This window comes from Meleagris gallopavo, chromosome 3, assembly GCF_000146605.3.
Source record: "Meleagris gallopavo isolate NT-WF06-2002-E0010 breed Aviagen turkey brand Nicholas breeding stock chromosome 3, Turkey_5.1, whole genome shotgun sequence".
NCBI classification, from domain to species: domain Eukaryota; kingdom Metazoa; phylum Chordata; class Aves; order Galliformes; family Phasianidae; genus Meleagris; species Meleagris gallopavo.
The window spans coordinates 3,701,861-3,722,984 of record NC_015013.2 but is presented as its reverse complement, the minus strand read 5'-3'; the positions used below and the strand labels follow the sequence as shown (position 1 = coordinate 3,722,984).

General features: G+C 36.4%; 1 protein-coding gene across 1 annotated transcript in view; it reads left to right on the top strand.

Annotated features, from left to right (window-relative positions):
* ATP9B (ATPase phospholipid transporting 9B (putative)) overlaps window positions 1-21,124 on the top strand; it is a 143,000-nt gene that overhangs the window by 31,497 nt on the left and 90,379 nt on the right. Inside the window, 2 exon segments of the mRNA XM_031552722.1 lie at window positions 925-976; window positions 17,853-17,947. Coding sequence (XP_031408582.1) covers window positions 925-976; window positions 17,853-17,947 — 147 coding nt within the window.

Below are 21,124 nucleotides of genomic sequence, written 5' to 3'. Positions count from 1 at the left end.
TCAGGCTAGCTTGATTCCTGACTGCTTGAAACCCGTCTGTGCTGCTGTTTCTTCTCTGAAGTATATAACTAAAGTTTTCTATAGCTTGTAGTTTATGCAGAATATAGAGCTACAGCTGAATTACACAGCATTAATTTTCCAGTTTGATTATAATTAAAATGCAAAATAATAAGTTCTGAGATGCTTATATATTAAATATCTTAACTTCTTGAGTTGGTAAGTTCTATAAGCTTTTTAAGGCTAAAATCCATGAGGTTCATGTATGCCATATGATGGGTTTTGTCAGCTACATATGTATTTTCCTTTCTACTCTTTCTTCAAGCAGACATTTGAGCTCTTCAAAAATAAAAAATGAACCTTAGTCTATTCAATTTTGTCTTTGCAAAGGAGAAGTTTGTAAATATGTGAAATTGGAAAACGTTGCTTTGTGTCTTGAATTTTCCTCTCTGTATTTGTTTGTATGTTGGGAAAGAGGATGCCTGGAAAAAGTTGATACATACTGCATATACAGCTTAAATGCTGAGATGTTTGAAATGTCACTGTTTACTTTTTTTCTGCTAACTATCAGGGTTTTGCTCAATAGAATATTACTTTTAGCATTTCAGTGATATATATCCAGTGATTGATAGTCTTGATGCGCTGTTTTTAGTCATGAAAAGACCAGTCCAGGTCTTCGGATATTTATGATTCACTTATAAAGAACATCTGAAAGGATTAGATGTCGTTTGCTTATTGTATAATTTTTTGAAAATATTGATTTCTGAATTGCTAATACTGAATGTAAAGTGCTTTGATAAATCCTATTTTAATTGAGTTTCAATCCAAGTTTGACCTTTTGGTGACAGAATCTTACTGGACATTTGATTGGAATTCTCTTTTTTCCTATTTAGAATAAAATGTACTTTTTTCTTCCTCTCTCCTCAGAATCAACGAATCCCATCTGACATGGTTTTTCTCAGAACATCAGAAAAAACTGGTATGTTTTGATAATTCAGGTTGGCTACATGATAACTTGGTCACTGTAGTAATATTCTATATTGTGCATTATGGTCAAATAAATTAATGGCAGGAAATCCACATTTGTCAGATTAATGGGGGGTGAGGGGCAGGAGTGTATATATCTGAGAAAAATAGTATGCTTGGACTTAAACCTGGGAAATCTTACTGTGAATTGTGAATGTGAGGCCTATAGAGATGCATTCTTTTAAATAGATGATTGATACAACAATAAGTAATGCAAATATCAAGTCTAGTTCAGTATACTTTAAAACAGTATTTGTCTAATATAATGACTTAGTATTTTTGGATATTGTTGCAATACATTAAATGTCACTTGATTTGATTTTCAGTTAATGTAAAAGAACTGAAACAGTATCCCACTGATGTGATTAAAATTACTTTAGATATGTATTAAAGTGATCTAAAAAAAAATTAGGATAACTTTTTTTTTTTCCCTTTTGAAGTGATACTTCGTCTTTGGGCAGTCAAATACATAGAACCTTACACAACCCTGCAAAAACAGCAAACAAACAACAACAACAACAAAAAACAGCCCAAAAAAAAACCCAAACACTTTTCCTGAGTGAGGGGAAGGAAAGAACTTCTCATTAATTTTGTTTCTCCCTGTATGGTGATAAGAGTACTCCTGAACTCTGAACATACATCTCCTTTACATGAGCCCTATAAATTACAACTATTTTGATTAAAGTTTGCAAGTGACTATGGGATAGTCCCTATGTAACTCAAAAAACAAACAAACAAACAAAAAAGAGCCTCAAAGACTTTGCCTTCTTTACATTGCTATGTCATGAAGAGCTGTCTGATATTTGTTGGACAGCGCTAACTTTCACATAGTTAATAGCTGTGATATTCCTAAACCTTGTGTTAGGAGTACTTTGATGTTTTACTGTGCCATTAGGGTTCTATTTCAGAAATCATTTGCAAGAAAAGTAAAATGCTTGATTTGCCAACAGAACACTACTGGAGCTACATATTCACTAGAAGAATTTGCTACAAGTACTATGCAATCACTGTCTTAGTTATGATTTTGAGGTGATTGATTGTTAGGTGCACCAGATTATGTTTAACTGGTCTGGACCAGCAGTGTTATCTAATATTATATGTAATCTTAATCCTGTTAACTATCCCCTGTTTCGGAATGCACAGTGTACTAAATTTCATAATGCTTTTGACAACTCAAAAATCTTGGGTCCAACATGATTGTAAAATGATTTATGATGTTTCCTTTTGGGCTGCTTGCAGTATCATGTCTTAACCACTGAAGCCTAAAACTGTTTCAGCTAGTATCATAAGAACTGTTAAAGCTCAAATGACACCTGCTAGAAAAGTAGAAATACGAGTTAGACTCTGTAGAAGAATTGCCTTAAAGTAGGCCTGTTGTATGCTATGCCTTAGCAGTAAGAGGTACGTTTATGGAAACTTGTCTTAATCTTTACCAGTTAAATTGTATTAGATATGTAGGCATTTAGAAGCAGTTGTCATCTCCATTTGCAGGAGTATGTATCAGTGCTAATATCTTCAAGTGATGTATGCATGGCAGAAACGTGTTGAGAACTCATTATGTAGTAATGTGTAGTGTTTGCTGTTGTGAAAACATGGAAAGCTGTCCCTAATTGGGATCAGCATTCTCACTGCTGAAATAAAAGTGCGGTCAAGCAACTGTATTACTTGCAATGACAGAATTTCTTCAATTGTTTTGCATATCTATACTGTAGCATGCTTTCCTCAGCACTAATTGTTAAATTTGCAGATTCTTGTATGGAAATTTATAAGACATTGTGTAGTCTGCTCTCCTCGCAGTACAGTTAATTGAAGGATGGGCCACAGGAATGTCAATGAACAATCCAGTCACTGTATCTTGACAGGACTGTGTGTAATTGTAGATCTAGGACATCGAGTGAATTCTTGTGTCAAAAAATGTGGGGAGAAAAACATAATTTGAAAGTAAAATTGTTCAAATCTATTTTGGTGCTCAGGTTTAATTCAGACAGCTTTAAAATTTTCTGGTAATCTGCTATGTGGAAAATAAAACTATGCAATTTAAAGGTTTATAATATAAAATTAGCCTGTCCCTAAATAAATAAATGTGCTTGTTAACACACTTAAAGTGTACCTACGAGGTAAATACCCATTATAATACAAAGTGAACACAGCAAATGCAATGAAATCTGCCCAAAGTTCAGATATAAATAATTCATTTATACTTCTACCATACATGGAATGGGACTTTTGCATTTTCAATACTTTTTCTATAAATACGCAATATGTTGCCTGCTTACATTGATGTTGTGCTCTCAAAAAAAAAAGTGAAACCAAACCAAACAAGAAAAAAATGCAACCAAAAAAAAATGCCAACAGTGAACTTCAAACATATGGTGGTGATTGTTTTTTTGACTAAAGAATGAAGACTTACATCTGTAATTGCTTTTTCTTGAATGCTGTAGTTTTGACTGATTTATGGGTTAGTTTATAGTCAACAGTTTAAGTACTTTGTAAAACACATTAGTTTTTCTATGGTTTTATGTTCTGTATGTAATTTTATTTTATCTTCTGTGCAATAAAACACTTTAATTTGTTATCATAAATCTATGAAGAGTAAAAGCAAAGATTTTGAACTAATTTTGAAGTCTACTCTGTTTCAACATTTTCCAATTTCAGTATTTAGTGTTGTTTGTAACACTTAATACCCTTTGTCTTCAGTCAGGAAAAGCGGTTTGAGTTATAAATAATTAGTCTTAGTCATAGAAATTCAACCAAAAACAGTTCCGGCTTGTTTTCGCATGGGTGTGTTTCTGTTGGAGAAATGAGCCAATGTCATGTGCTTGTATTCTTCATATCTCCTTTCCCAAATGCACTTAAAGAAATACAGAGTTTTTTAGGATGTTTCTTAACTTACTCTGTGTAGCAGGAGCTAATTTTAAGGAGGTCAAGCCTAACGGACTATTTTGATAAAACTAAATTCTAATTATATGTTATCTCATAACTATTCTTTCTTGAGCTGAAATGCATATTCTCCAACTTGATTATGCCTGCTTTTAGTTCAGAGACCTGACGATTCTGATATGGGTCAGGTACTGTTATTCTAGCATGCAAATGTGTTCTAACATGAGCTAGAGCTGATCCTTTACAAAAGCCTGGTACATATGTTTATAAAACTGTCTGTAATATTTGTGCTTTTCACTTTGAAATGTGGAATTATGAGAAATACACAAACATTTGACTACTATGTCAAGAAAGAATGAGTGAACTTATTTTTTTTTTCCTTCAAACTTTTCATTTACTGTCCTAAGGTAACCTCAGATTCTTATTCTATCTTAAACTGGCATTTGGCTCTGAGCTAATAGTTGCTGATTTTTACCAGCAATTTTTCCTATGTTCAAAAGTAGGTGACTGCTGGAACTAACATGCTCTTGAGCTTTTGAGAAAAAAACGGAAGGAAGAAAGTTGCTTGATATCTTTGGCTTGCTATACCTGGTTGAAAGTTACTCTAGGAAAGATAATGGCATAATATTGCCATAGAAATTAGGTTAATTGTGTTATTTGCTAGAGCCTTTGCAGTTGGAAGAGCCAGCAGATGACTATCTTCAAGTATGTGATGTGCTCCATAGACACCAGGGCTAAGAAAAAGTGTTTATTTTGTACTACAGTTAGTTTTTTAGGCTGGTGATTAATGACAGTGCTGTTATTTTATTCTTTTTGTTGTTATTAGTAGCTTTTCAGGAGGATAAGAACTGATTAATCTTATTTTAACCCTTTCTTTTTCCCCAAGGGTATATACTTACCTTAGATATTGCATTGTAATTGTATGAAGAGGATAGTGGTTTTTACTCTTCCGCCTTCTTTAGTAGAAACTGATTTCCATTGGATGACGTAGAATTTCTTTTACTAATCTATTCCAGCTTTTCTGACTGGGTACTTGAACCCTCTATTTGAACCCTCTGTCTCTGCACAGAATTAGCATTTTTGGCAGATGCTAGATTCTATATAGAGCAATACCAGTGCTTCAGAAAAAAGGTTTTCCCAAGTGTCAGAACATTGCATTGAAATATGCTTCCAACAACAAAATTGGAGTTGGAAACACTAAAGACAAGTCTATTAAAAGACAGTTCATAGATGAATTTTAATACATAATTTTCTACAGACAGCAACTATCAAACTGGGAAGAGTGACATTTGGTTGTGGGATTTTGTTCTTGTCAGAGAAAATGCACTCAATAGCAACTGCTACTGACTGCTCAGTTCTACTCATCACAGCTAGTGCTGCAGGTGGTTGGGATCTACTGCAGGCCACCTGATCAAGGAGAGCCTGTTGAGGCTGCCTTCTTGCTTCAGCTGCAAGTGTCGTGTTTGCAGTCTCTTATCCTGATGGGGAATTTCAATCATCCAGATGTCTGCTCAGAAAACAGCATGGCGAGCTGTATTCAAATCCAGGATATCCTAATCCAGGAGATTCCTGTAGTCCATCAATGACAACTTTTTGGTTCAGGTATTTGGCAGATCAACCAGAGGTAAGATGTTACTGGGCCTGATGTTCACCAGTGCAGTAGATATCGTTAGAGATATTAAGATTGGAGGCAGCCTAGGCTGCAGCAACCATGCCCTGAGTGAGTTTGTGATCTTGAGGAATGTGAGCCTGGCAAAGAGTGGAATCAGGACAGTGAACTTCAGGCTGTTTAAGGAATTGCTGGAAAACATCTCCTGGGAAGCTGTCCTTAGAATGGAGCAAAGCTGGCTACTCTTTGAGGATGCCTTTCTGAGAGCACAAGTGATTTTCATCCCTCAGAATAACAAAAGAGGCAAGAAGGCAGGAAACTGTTGTGGCTTGGCAAGGACAGGCTAGTCACACTGAGTAAAAAGAAGGGCATGTCCTTGGAAACAAGAGTGTATCATCTGGGAAGAATACATAGATGGTATCTGGACATGCAGAGACGGTATTAGGAAGGCCAAGACACAGGTGGAGCTGAACTTGTTGAGGGATTATAAAAACAAGAAGGGATTCTATAGGTACATTGTTCAGAAGAGACAGGCCAAAGAGAGTGTATCTCCTCTGATAAGTGAGAAAGGAGAACTGGCTACAGCAGATATGGAGGAGGCTGAGGTACCCAGTGAATTCATTGCCTTGGTCTTCACTGACAACCAGGATTCTTATATTCATCACATCTCTAAACTCCTCTAGGTGGGAAGTGGGGGAGCAAACTCCCCCCCACTGTAAAGGCAGAGGAAGTCTGAGACAGCCTCATAAGACTGAATGTGTGTAAGTCTATGGGACCCAATGATGTGCATCCTAGGGTACTAAGGGAGATGGCTGATGTGGTTGCTGAGCTGCACTGCATCATATTTGAAAAGTTATGACTGTCAGATGAAGTCCCCCAGTGACTGGAAAAAGGGAAACATCAATCTCATTTATAAGAAAGGGAGGAAGGAGGAACTGGAGGACTACGTGCCAGTGAGCCTCACATCTGTGCCTGGGAAGCTGATGGAACAGATCCTCCTGGAAGACATGTTAGGGCACACAAGGAAAGAGTAGATGATCTGAGACAGCCAGCATGGCTTCACCAAGGAAGGTCATGCCTGACCAATCTGCTGGCCTTCTGTGATGGAGTGATAGCATTGGTGAACAAAGGAAAGGCAGCTGATGTGATCTATGTGGATTTCTGCAAGGCCTTTGACATGATCCCCTGCCACATCCTTATCTCTAAATTGGAGAGAGGTGGATTTGAAGGGTGCACCATTTGGTGGATAAGGAATTGCTTCTAAGGTTGAAGCCAGAGAGTTGTAGTCCAGGTGGAGGCTGGTGATGAGTGGTGTTGCACAGAGGGATCAAGACATTGCAACCAAGTTGGATGCGGTTCTGGGTAGCCTGGTCTGGTGGTGGGCAACCCTGCACATAGCAGGAGAGTTGAATCTAGATGATCATTGTGGTCCTTTTCAACCTAGGCCATTCAATGATCTTTATCATAGATGTTGGGATTGAGTGCACCCTCATCAAGTTTGCTGAAGACACAAATCTGAGCACTGCAGATGATACGGCAGAAAGAAGGGATGCCATCCAAAGGAGCCCTGATAACCTCAAAAGGTGGGCCCCGGCGAACCTCATGAGGTTGACCCCATGTCTACGCAGCCTACCAGAATCCCTATGCTTCTCCCAAGATACCTGTCCCTGCTTCTGTTGCCTGTGTGTTTTCTTCCTGCTCTCTGGTTTGACCAGCTGGTCCCCATTTAACCTTGCCAATCTCTTTCTTTCCTTTCCTGTTTTCCTACACCTGGGGTTGGAAAAGGGATTTCTGCATAAGCACTGCTAATCAGGTCTAACGAGGTATGACCTTGCAGTGGTTTTAAAGTTGTTTCCTAATTTTAGAGATGATCTTCAAATCTATGTTAATGTATTCATAATGAAAACATAGCATCTCAAACTTCTGCTTGAGACTTGAGGTGGGGGTATCTGTACCTGAAATAGAAGCATAGAAGTGTAGACTTGAACTAACATGTTTTGAATCTCTCTTCATTAGTAGAGACACCGATGTGGGTCAGTCTGCCTTGTATGGAGTATGCAGTTGAGAAAATGCTGGCTTCTCCATACAAATGCTAAGGCCTTTGTTTCCAGTCAGTGCTTTTGGTATGTATGGAGAGTAAATGAAATTTAGCTTGTATTTAGCTGCTTCAGTTACAGTTCTGATTGCAGGTGGTCTTCTAGCTTTATGAACTTTCCTCTGTCTGTCAACAAAAGGGGATGGGGAGAAATAAAATAAGATCAATTCCTCTGCTTTTTCCTGTAGTGGAGTCCAGTCTTTGTGGGTGGTCTGTTGCTTCTCTTTAGGCTCCTGTTTGGTAAAGGATAATGTACTTTTCTCTGCTGAATTTTTAATGCCTGTTGTAATCTGAATTTATTAGCTTCTTTGATTTCTTTTCTGTGTTCGACTATTGTGAGATATCAAGATATCAACGCTTTATTTAGTTACTGGTGTGTCTTTCAAGTTGTTTACTTTTTCTGCTTCTAAAATCTGGGAGACTAAGTGGACTTTCAATGGATTCTGGTATATTTGGCTATGGACTTTTCTTTTTATTGGTTTGCTTATGAGCTCTGCTTTTACCTAGAAGAAAAATGTCCCTTACGTAATCTACAAGTACTGTGCTTTTAAGGTGTGTAAATGTTTATATAATTTTGCAGTATCTATCTTCAGAAGATATTTAAGTGTATTATTATAGTGTATTTTGTAGCGTATTACTGTCCAGTCAGAGCTCTGAAAGTAGGGAGCCTGTTTATTCAGTGTTCTTGAAATAAGTTTTGAATATTTACTTCTTAATTTTTGCTTTGGCCTAGGATTACAAAATTACTTGATTAGCTTAAATATTAGCTTAAGTAGGAAATTCAATTTGAGAAAAATAAAAGCTACTTAAAATATCCTAATTTCATTTTTGTTACAACAAGCAGCAATTTGAGAATTGTCCTATATAAAATACCTAGTGCAAGTCTGACTGCCAATTTGAAGAAGGATCATGTTGAATTCTGAAGCAAACTTAATATAATTCTCAAAATACATTTTTAAATGAGAACCAGTTTCCCGGGAGTAAACTGAAATGTTTTCATGTGGGGCCCCCAGTGAGCATTACGTGGAGACAGGACAAGGGGAAATAGACATAAGCTGCAGCATAGGAAGTTTCGCACGAATGTGCGTAAGAACTTCTTCACGGTGAGGTGACGGAGCACTGGAACAGGCTGCCCAGGGAGGTTGTGGAGTCTCCTTCTCTGGAGATATTCAAGTCTCGCCTGGACGCCTACCTGTGCGACCTGGTGTAGGGAACCTCCTTTGGCAGGGGGTTGGTCTCGATGATCTCTAGAGGTCCCTTCCAACCCCTACAATTCTGTGATTCTGTGTTAAGAAAAATGAAAAAAAGCCAGCTGAACCCAGTACGTAGACTATAGTAATGATTCAGGGCAAACAATCTAACGTGGATAATAATTATGGAATTGCACTTGTGGAACCGTGTCCACATTGTGCGATTTTCTTGTTGTAGTGGTGCCTTAAAATAGTTTGCAGTGTAGGCACTTTGTTCTTCAAAACAGCTGAAATCTCATTGCTTGCAAACAGTTCAGTTTCATCCTTCGATTTATCCAAATGCATAATATACATTGTGTTATAGTAGTCTGTTGTCTTGGTGAAATTAGTTTGCTATGCTAAGTAGGATACCACCTGGCAGGTTTTTTTTTCCTACTATGTTAAAATTACTCAGTTGGGAAAATATTTTTATCTTTAATTTTTCTGAAGGAAGATGTGACAGCTATTGTTTGTTGAGTCTTCCAATGCTAACATATGTATTTACATCTGACTAGTTCTAATATGTTGTTGGCACTAGCAACATTGTTTTAATGATGAGCAAAGATGAAAATATTTACAATTCCTCTATTTCAGTTTATGTGCTTGGATCATTCATGGGATAAATCCCCATAGGTTATTTGAGTTCTAAATGTCTGAAATAGCCACAGTAGCAAACAAAGCAGGTGTAGAAACAGGGTGATGTCAGTGATAAATATTCTTGTTATTTTTATGAAATCTGTCAGTAGAGCTGGTATCTGCCAAGTATAGTACGGATTTCCATACTGTTATAAAGTGGCATTCAGGCCTCCCTTGATTTTCTTTCATCTGGAAAGCAAGACTTTGATTAGAGTTCTAAGGTAACCAAGGTATTAAGTATGGCAGAGTTTTAGATTTATTATTACTGCGTGTGTGTGTATATATATATATATATTTATTTTTTTTTTCCTTACAAGTTGTAAACTTCAGGAAATTATTTAAATAATTTAGATTATCTTTCTTCATCAGTGATTCTATAGAAAAAGATTAATCAGCATCAGAAAAATTAGGGAGCAAAGTGGTGCTTCAAAACCTATTAAATGCAGAGGGTGAATTAATGCTTTTCAATATCTATTTGTAAATCTCTAGGTAAATCATTATGTTAAAATTTGAGAATGTGAACATAAATGTGGATTTTTTTTTTCTTTCCTGCCTTAGAGTACTGCTTGCTATAAGTAAGATAATTCTGTAATGTTTTTAATAAAAGTAAAAATTCCTAAATCACATTGAATCAATACAGCAATAAAAAAAAAAAATGTAGTGGATAAAGCTTGGATTAAAAGCATTTGTGTGCTTGTCAGTAAGGAACTCTGATGAGTTTGATGGTATCATATTGACTGCATATTAATACATGGCATCCTATAAGACCATCAGCTGATTGTTTAGAATGTAAATGAATCTGTTGATGGATCCAGTGACTGATGGCTTGAATTCCAATTAATCAATTGCTTCATCAGTTTCTTAATTCAGATCAAATAACTCAAGTACACACAGTTGTTTTAATGGTATTAAGAGAAATTAATGCTTTTAAACCAATTTCATCACTCTTCTTTAAATACAACTACAATTTGTTATTTGCATCCTAGCTGATGGTGTTATAACTGAAATGTTTGAGATGGTTCAGCTATTCTCTTGTGTTTTGTTTGTTTGTTTTTTAAGAATTCCTTAGTAGGTAACATAACTGAAAGCTTTCTGTGATAGTGGTAAATGAAACTCTGTTGTCTAACGTTATCCTGGTGCTGCTACTCATCTTGTCATCACTTTAAAATTTTCATGCACATAGTCACTTAAGTAATATAAATTACTTAAAAATTAAGTTGTTTGTAAGTGATCTTGTGTTAGGTATGCAAAGTCATTTTTTTCCTGATTATTTTATAATAACCTATCACTTTCACTGCTTTTGTCTTCAAGCTGGGAAGGATGTGTTATTATTACTAGACAATATATAATGGTCTATGACACCACAGTTCTACATGCCCTATTTCACAGTGACCCATCAATTAATTTATTCAGCACTTCATGCACACTCTCCGCTGTGACACTTAGACGAGTTGATCTTAATTTGATTGCCATTAAAGCCTTCCTTTCCTGACAACTGTTGTCAATTATACAAAATAAAATCAAGTATTCATAAGTAGGCCGTAATAGGATATAGGCAGACAGATTTAATAATTCAGTTTTGCTGAGGCTTGAAAGGCATTAGTAGTAGCTGTTGTTCTCATTTGTAAAAAATTAATTGGATACAGATCTTCAGAGAAGACAGGCATAATTTCATTTATTTAGATTTGATTGTTGAAAGGAGCCCAGACCTATAGCGGTGGTTTAACAGTCTTTGTGGATAACTGACATGAATTTCTATTAACTACACGTTAGAGAAAGTAAATGTAATTTAATATAGTTGGAGATTAACTTAAGAGAACATACTCTACACACGCTTTTGGTGATAAATATGTACTGGAATGCACAATAATAAAATAATACACCTGCATATCTCATATACAAGTAAAATACAGTTGTTTCCCTCTGAAGCATCTTTAGCACAGGAAAACAATAAAATGTCTCATACTATATTTCAATTCTACCCTTAACCTCCCTTCAGTCCTTACTGGCAAGTCTTTTTTTAAGCCTGCTGATATTTGGCAAAAATGTAGCAAGCAGAAATCTATTAACTTTAGTATTCTCCAAGAGAAATTTAAATAAAGTTTTCAAAACTTCTGTGTTGTTATTGCCTTCCTATGCATTGTTCTTTACTGTGTATATTGACATTGGTTACAAATAGTGCTAAGACTCCCTGGAAACAAACTGGGGACAGGATGGTCAAAGTACAGAGTAGGAAGAAGATGCACAGGCAGTGGAAGCAGGGACAGGCATCCTGGGTGAAGTATAGGGATTCTGGTGGGCTGTGTACCGATGAAGTCAGGAAGGCCAAGGCTCAACTGGATCCATACTTGGCAAGGGGTAGAAAGAGAAAAGGAGATGCTTTCAACCAGAAAAGGAAAAGGATCTATCAACCAGAAAGGGAAAGTCCAAGAAGGCACACCCCTCAGGGCCATCAAGCACTACAGGTGACATTTGAAAAGTCACGGCAGTCACGTGAAGTCCCCTGTGCCTGGAAAAAAGGCCGTGTTGTACCTGTTTTTAACATGGGTAGGAAGGATGACCTAGGGAACTACTGACTTCTCAGCTTCACTTCTGTGCTGGGGAATATCATGGAAGAGATCCTCCTGGAAGCTGTGCTAAGGCACGTGGAAGAGAGAGGTGACACTGGAAAGCCAGCATGGTTTCATCAAGAGCAAGTCCTGTCTGATCAATGTTGCAGCCTTCTACAGTGGTGTTACTGCGTCAGTGGGAGAGGGAAGAGCCACCTATGTCCTCTGCTTGGACTTCAGGAAGGCCTTTGACACAGGCCCCCACAACATCTTTCCCTCTGTATTGAAAAGATGAGTGATTGTTTGATAGTAGACTTAAAAAGAAAGCAGAAGGAAGCTGTCTGTTCATCTTGCCAACCTATCTGAATTTTTTGTTGATATTTTTCAAATCTGATGTGCTGGGGCTTTCCATGTGTTGATGAATGTGTTATAAAGTATTTCAGTTCTGTTATTCAGTCTTGCTTTTCACAGCAGTATTATTCCCTAACAAAACAAAACCATGCATCTGCTTCTATTTGATTATTTTAGGGCATGTAAGTAGGAAGTTCTGTTGCATTCTCATTCTGAAAAACTGATTTGCCTGATATCTCTTTGAGCAGTATAATACACAAAAGATGTTACACATCCTGCAATTATCTTTCTGTAGCAAACTAAACCAACTTATCTAGCATATCTGTAATTTTCTTTCCACAGTCATAGGAAATATTAAATATTGATATAATTCCTATCATTTGAATGGTTTTTGTTTCTTTGTTGTATAGCCTTCAATGAAAAGCAAAAGATGCTATTTTGTATAAAATTTGAATTGTTTTCTTTTTGCAAAGAGGATTGCTCTTAGTCTGTCAGTATTCTTACTTGGATTTTTATTTTTAACAACACTTCTTTACAAATTACATGGTAAGCAGGCTGATTAGTGAGGTGATTGTTTTAAGGAAAACAAGTCTGTGTTTCTGCTTTTCAAAAACATTTCCAAATGAAATACGAATGAAGAATGTAATACATAACAATTTTTCCTCTTCCAAATGACATAATTTAAAAACCCTGTAAGCTAGAATACATAACAACAAAACTTTGCAGTGTCCTAAGTAGTAAATTGTTTTCAGAAGACTGTATTAAAAATTGTAATTAATTCTCTGAAGAGCTTATGTAAAAATATAATTAAAGTGGTAGTAACACATGTAAATATAGTACGATAACTTCAGGAAATTAAAGATAGCAGCAAGTAAAGAAATTAATGCATAGGGCATAATGTTAAGTAAGAGGAAGTTTATTATATATACGTATGTGTATACATATATTTTGTTCTTATGTCATTAAGAAGCTTTCCTTCCTGTTCTTCCTTTCTCATCTGTAGGCTTCTCTTTTACTTTAGGCTAAATATTTTCAAGCACTCTCCAGAGTCAACCTGTCTTTATTTTGAGAGCTTTTCTTCACACTTTCTAGAAGCAGGCAAGTGCACAAATGAATAACCATGTTATTGATGCACGTTTAAGTAAAAGACATTCACAGAAATATTTGTTCTGTACGTGTCATACGCTTACATGCTGAATAAGACCTTAAGTAACTAAGTAAGATTCCCCCTGCTTACTCTACGTTTAGCACTGGCCCTTTTTTGGCAAACGTTAGCCAGACATAGGCCTGAAGTTATTGTGTTCATGGGTGAGTGTCACCAGCTGAGAATCTTTTGACCCATGACAGGGGTTTCCATCCACCAACCGTTCCCCCGTGGGAAGCCAGTAAAGAACTGAAAAGGAGGGATTACAGTTTGGTTGAGATAAAGAGAAGCTAATTTACTAGAAATGGTAAAGAAATGAGAGATAACACAGTATAAAAGGAATCAGGGGTAATGAATCAAACAAATGACAGATGCCTTTATAACTATGCTGCCAATGGTATTGACCAGAGGTAAGGCTACCTGCTTCCCTCCCAGAAACCGTGTGGGCTTAACAAAAGCTGCTGGAAACTGCAGCTCCCAAGCAGCCATCCCTGCTCTGTCAGTTCACTGCATGATGTTTGATACGGAATACCTATGGAAAACCATGACAGTGAGCTTTTTTATGTCTGCTCCAAAATAGAAGGGCTGTTCTGAAAGTAATACCTCCTATTTTATTATATTGGCCCACAACATCAGAGGTGGATATTTGTGGTATGACTGTAGGGGTGCCATTGTTCCATGACATTTTGTGGCTGCACAACAGATGGCAGCAGAGAAGTAGTCTGACGAAAGGGTGTCTGACGTGGAAGTCTGTATGAAGCAGAGGTTTGTAAGTGAATTCCTTCGTGCAGAAAAAATTGCATTGCGTGCAGTTTAGTATCTAAAGTACCTTGAGTACTGTGTTCCCTTGTGGACCCATCACTACAAAAAAGGCTTTGAGACCCTGGAGCACGTTCATGGAAGGGCGGCAAAGCCGGCGAGGGGTGTGGAGCACAAGTCCTATGAGGAGCATCTGAGGAAGCTGGAATTGTTAGTCTGGAGGAGGATGGAGTGAGGGTTGTCTTCTTTTCTCAGGTAACTACTGTGTTAGGACTAGAGATAGGACTAAGTTGCTCTAGGGGAGGTTCAGATTCAATATTTAGAAGAACTTCTCAGAAGGAGTGGTTAGGGATTGAAACGGATTGTCCAAGGAAGTGGTGGAGTCACCATCCCTGGATGTGTATAAAGGAAGGGTAGATGTGTTACCTAAATACATGGTTTAGTGGACAACGTTGGTGGTAGGTGGATGGTTGGAATAGGTGAGCTTAGAGGTTTTTTACAGCCTTAATGATTCTTTATTCTAAACAAGCCCAGCTCCCTCAGCCCCTCTTCAGAGAAGTGTTCCGACCCCCTCTCATCATCTTTGTGGCCCTCCTCTGGACCTACTCCAGCAGCTTTGCAACTTTCTTATTCTGGGGGCCACGTGCCTGGATGTAGTACTCCAGGTGGGGCCTCATGAAGACAGAGTAGAGGGGGACAACAACCTCCCTTGCCCTGTTAGCCACCCTTGATTCAGCACCGGCCTTTTGGGCTGCAAGTGCACACTGCTGGTTTTGTCTACCAAGACTCCCAAGTCTTCACCATTTATTGCGATTACAAGTTATGTGATTATTTTAAGAGAAAAGTTGAAGTTGTGGGGTTCTTATTTCACAGACTTCATTGTAGATTGTGACAATATTCTTAGAATCGTAAGAAAAAAGTCTTGTACAAGTTTCACCAATTTCAACTGAAGTAGTCTTAAAAATCAGTTTAATTCTACTTGGGCAGTATCTTGCACAGACATGCTATTCACTGTTTTATGCCCGTTCTTTAACAGATTATGCTAAATGAATACTAGGTAGTTGTAAAATAATTTAAGTGTACTCTTGTGACATTTGCTCTTCAGAGAAATGATTGTTCAAACCTAGTGTAATTCCTTTAGATTTAACCTTAAATTGTAATTCCGATCGCTCTTATTTTTTCACTGTAAAAACAAAAATAAATTAGACACATTAACTATGTTCAAATTTGTCTTCTAATATTTGGTGATTATTGTTCATGGAAAATGGGCATCTGAGCACTCCCACTGCCTAAAGAAAATATTTTAATTTCTCAGTTTTCCTTTATGCGCAGCCCTTGTCCTCTTAAAGATATCCTATGTTAGAGATGCCCTGTGCTCAGTGTGGAATTTCATTTTTCTATAATCAGCAATGTTTTGATTGGTAAACATTAAAATTCATGCCTACTCCTTTACGCAGCAAATAACTTAAAAATTTATATGAATATAAACTTCTCTATATAAACTTCTGTATATACTGGGAAATAATTTCCTGGTTCAGTAATTAACATTGAATAAAAAGGGATTTGCAATTTATAATGTTTGTGTAGATGTTCTTCCCTTGCAAGTCATATTCATATTAGAATTGCAATAGATTAACACTGATGTAAAACATTCTGTCAAAGTATATATAAAACAAACAGAGTATAAAAACATATACATAGTGTTGTAATTGGGTGTGCAAATTGTGCATGGATGTCCAGCCTCTTGGCTTGCCCGGGCCACGTTGAGTAAAAAGGAATTGTCTTGGGCTGCATAATAAATATATAGGTAATGTGTATAAGTAACAAAATGTGGTTGTTTTTTTTTTTGTTTTTTTTTTTTTTGTTTTTTTAAAACAGGAAAAATAGAGGGTAACAAAGACATAAAACTAGTGAGCTGGACATAGATGAAAGCATTTTGGAGTGGTTTGGTTGGAACAGTTGTATTTTTTTTCCAGAAGTCATTGATACTGATTTTAGAAATCCTAGGTACTGCTGACTAAAATTATGAAGTACACAACTTCCATGCAGTGGGAAATATTTGGGTTGTTACAGGTTTGTGGGAATCATGGAAGTTGGGAGTTGTTTTTGTGCATTATTTTAATTGTATAATTAGTCTCCTGTGTTTATAACTTAGTTAAGTGAGGTTTAAAAATCTCACAATACAAATTACGTAACTCTGATGAATATTAGAAGCAGAAAAGAAGATTGTATTGTTTCAATTTTGCTGTTGTGATCAGTATTGAAAGCTGACTTAGCAGAAAGCAATCTCTTTTTCTGGATAAAACGGAAACAGCCTACAAGATAAGTTATTGATGAAATTAACTGCTGAAGTGGAGAGGAAATGTGACTGGCCAATACATGTCATAGTGTGAGCTCTATTAAATGAATATATGTGCAGTCAACCATTCACAGGAGCCACTCTGGTCTTGAACTGCATTGATCTGTAGTATTAATTCTAAATGAAATTGATGGAAGAGAACAACCATTGACAGGAGGGGTAAGGAGAACTATGAAATGTCTTGTACAGGAAAAGTATGATGGAAAGTAGGCTGATCAGTGCCACGGATAGAATATGCACTGAAATGTGGAACATCTTGTTGCTGCTAGATATCTCACCCTTAGTTATGATGCAGTATATACCACTGAACTCTTCAAAGTATTTTGAAGAGAATAAATGTAACAGTGTTTTACTTCAGAACAAAATCCATAAAGAATACTGTTTAATTTTAAATCCTATTTAGTCTTACCTTGAGCCTTTCATCAGTAGCCTATGTAATAGTCCATATTTGGTGATACCATCACAGTAGTTATATGGAGCATATCGTGGTGGGGGAAATCATGTTACTACTCTTCAGTTTCTTGAATACTAGTCTTCTGTCTGTAGAGCATACTGATTCTCTTCAGTGTGTATTAGTTTGCACCTTGAGCTTCCATCCTGTTTTAACTACTGTACACATATTGATCGGTTTCTTTAGTTTTGAGTCTTTGACAACTAGAAGTAACTTTAAATTAATTATTTTAAGTAAAATATGTAGGAGCCTGGAATGTCCTTTGAATGGTATCCTTATTAAGGTTAATTTGAAGGGAGAAGTTTCAGTGAAGCCAGGAGGACATAAGTAATGGAAGCTTGTTAAGTGTAAACAGCTATGAGAGAAAACCTGCAAATGTTTTATTATTATCTTGTTTTAGAATTGCACAAGTGAGAAATAGGTTAAACCTTTTTCAACTTTATCCAGTGAAGTGTTGTCTCTTTCTGGTAATATTTGAAAACTTGTTTAGAAACTATTGAGAAATCTCTGAAATGGGATTTTTTTTTCCCATGCTCATAAACAAGCAATTGTTAATTCTATCAGGAAAAAATGTTCTGTTTTCATGGCAGAAAGCATTTAATCAGCAGTCAGACATTTCAAAGTGTGATTTGTGTACATTTATTTAAAATGTTTGTAAATTTATTTTACATTCACTCGTAATTTTTTTTTAAACTCAAACTGAATTTTTGAGATCTAAAAACTAGTTACGTCTTTCTAATTTCAAGTCATATCTTTCTAATTTCAAGGTTCATGTTTCATTCGAACTGACCAGCTTGATGGAGAAACAGACTGGAAACTGAAGGTTGCTGTCAGTTGCACACAAAGATTGCCAGCTTTGGGGGTAAGCATTTCATTTATGTACTTTTAAAATATCTTGGACATGTGCATATTTCCCTTTTAGATATGACAGTTAAAATTATTGCCGGTATATGTGTAAGAAGAAAATCTGTTACCACAGATACATATTTTTTGCAATAAATTGGGGATGCCACTGAATGGTGAATGAGAAGTTGTTAATGCAGATATTCTCATTGAAAGGAAACAAAGACAGAATTGATTTTTTATCTTTTAACTTAGTGATTCACAGTGTGGTCCACGCGTGGAGCTCCATACTCAACTGAAAATACTACTGTTGTGCTATACTTCTGCATAGTCTCACCTGCAAGTGCAGGTCATTCTTGCCAGAGAAATCATTGCTTTTTATCACTAATTTGAAAGCTTGGGAAACAGTGGTCTGCTCTTGGATGATAAAGTCATTAAACCTTCTGATCAGACTAGATGAAGTGTGGAAGTTCATGCAAGGAGCGTTTCCTAGCACTTACCTGAATGTCTGTTTACAAGTGTGGGTTTTTTTAATATATATACACATCTGAAATGTAGGTAAATACATAAAGCTATTAAAATTGTTAAAAAGGACACTAAATATATATAAATACATCTACATTCAAAATATGACATATCTCTGCTAGAAATAGGTTTTTATAGATGCATCTCACAATAAGATGCTAAATTGTGTCAAATTTTCGAGAATCTAGTTCTATAGAAGAGTTCTCTTGATATTAAGAGGCTTCCTCTAAAAAATATACTCAAGTTGCAAGGTTGTAAAAGCTTATTTGTACAGAATTTTGGGTATTTGGACTCTATATCCTTTGGATATAAAGAAGAGTGTATGAATTGCACGTGCCATCTCAATAGTACAAATAAGAGACTGGTTATCTTCCAGATCTTAGCAGGATTTCTTCACCTGTTGTTAGGAAACTAGAGTTCCTGCCACACTAAAGACAGCCAAAGGTAGAGAAATTTCCTGTGTTCATAGTGGTTTGGGCTACTGGCTTCACATGCGACAAGGAGAAAAATCCCGTAGGATTGCATTTAGAGAATTAGGAATGAGGACTGGAACTGAAGATTGATCGTGCCAGACAGGGATGCTAGATTAGGCATTAGACAGCAGTTCTAGTGTTGAAAGTGACCCTAATTGGAATTGTATAATTTGCGTCTGAATTCAGTCTTAGTGCTAATGTGTCTTCTGTCAATTTTTAGCATATGGTGGTTGCCCCATCTTGTTTTCTCATAAAAATGTTGTTTTTCCAGAACATCTACTGAGCATGCATTTGCCTAAAATCCAGTCCATTTTCTGTCTTCTTTTTCTTTAATTAGTTCTTTTCATATGGCTTACAACCGTGTGCAACTTAACTGGGGTTTCTTGTTTGTTTTTTGTTTTAATTTCCCTTTCCGTTTGGAAGGATCGCTTAACTGTATTTGTTGACTGCAGTTCTTCCTGCAGAGCAATGCAAAAAGAAACCTAGTACAACAGAGAATTGTTGTGTTAAAGCTTTTATGTTATCTTCTTTGTTTAGAGGAAAAAAGTTTATGAATAGATTTGACTGAAGTATATTGTTGATCATCTACAACAATGGTATAAAATAATGTTTAAACCTGTGCCTTTGACTTAAAGGAAGTAAATATCTGTATTGCACTTGTTTTTTACTTATGGAGAATAAATTGGAATCTTCATTTGAGTGGCAGGACATGCAGCCTCAAGTTTTTGCAGAAGTGAAGGATGGTTCAAGTCCTGATTGTTTGGGGCCTGTAGGGGATGGAAGAGCAAGATACCACTGAGAAATTATTCAAACTGGGAACAGCATGAATTAACTGTCCAATATAGCAACCATTCCTTCCTTAGTTACTTACAGTTAATGCTGTTAATCTAAGTCCTGCTTATCTTTTTAAATTCTCCCTTTTTGTGAGCTGTAACTGACAATCTGAATTAATACAATCATTTAACAAGCCTCACCTTGTTACCAGCAGGAAATGGAAGCAACCAAGCAGCTCATGTGCCCTTACCCTCTCCTACATCCACATAGTTATGATGTAATAATTCTTTACCTCACACTAGCCAAGACTTGGTCTTCATGACACTTCATATGATATTTTCTACCAAGTAAACTAAACTGTCTTTTAACTTACCTATTGCATGGTTTGGTCAAACCATTGACACTTGGTAGTTCCCTCACTCTTATCACTATAGCATTTTTTCCCAAACCACTGTTTTCAGAGAATGTTGATTTTAGATTATCCTTGTATTTCTGAAGAGTGTAGGATTTTATCTCCAGTTATTTTAAATGGCTAATTCTTAACTGGTCTTGAACTGCTTGCAGTGCTTCACTCCTAGGTTCTGTCTCTCTCAAATTGTTTGGGGAAAATGATAGCCAAATTTTTTTAGGGGATCCCATAGATTTCACAGAAGGTAAAGTGCGCAGAATTGCAGAGGTTGGAAGGGACCTCAAGAGATGGAGTCCAACATGCATTCCAGACAGCTGTGTCTATTCCTGCAGGGAGCAAGTTAGTATTTATTTATCTCCTGCAGATACTTCTGCCTTTAATGGGTCGTTAATAACATGCACATGCTATCTGTCATCAGAAGAAACTGTAAGGGCATCTTCATAATGTTCATGTGAAGCTCTAAGAAAACCATGAAATTCAAACTTGCGTAAAAAATACCATTAATTTTTGTAGTTCCTAATAGAGTCATAAAGTGTGGAAGGATATACTATATTTGTATGCCTTACACATGTCATTTTTTTAAGTCAGATTAAAATGCAGTAGTTAGCATAAAAGTACGGTTTGTAAAATATTGTAGCAATAGAATAGATGCTTTAAAGATGTAAAGTTGTTTTTGTAGAGGTAGGTGGTTTTGTCACTCTTTGAAATTTTAAGTCCTTTTGTTTTCAAAAAGGATGCTTAAAATATGTAGTTGAGATTAGTTCAGCAAACAGTATCTAAGCTTTCTTGTATACAGTAACCTCCACTGATGAAAGCTTCTCTTAATAAAAAACAAAATTAAAAAAATCAGGAATTTAGAAATGATATTAACCTGAAAATATATTTTGCTTTATAAAATGTTCTTTACCTTGCATCTACTCCTGTCATGAAAACACACTGTTTTACAGCGATGAACTTGCTAATATGTGCAATGTGTAACAAGGGTATGTTCTCTTTGATAACCTTAATTTTTTTT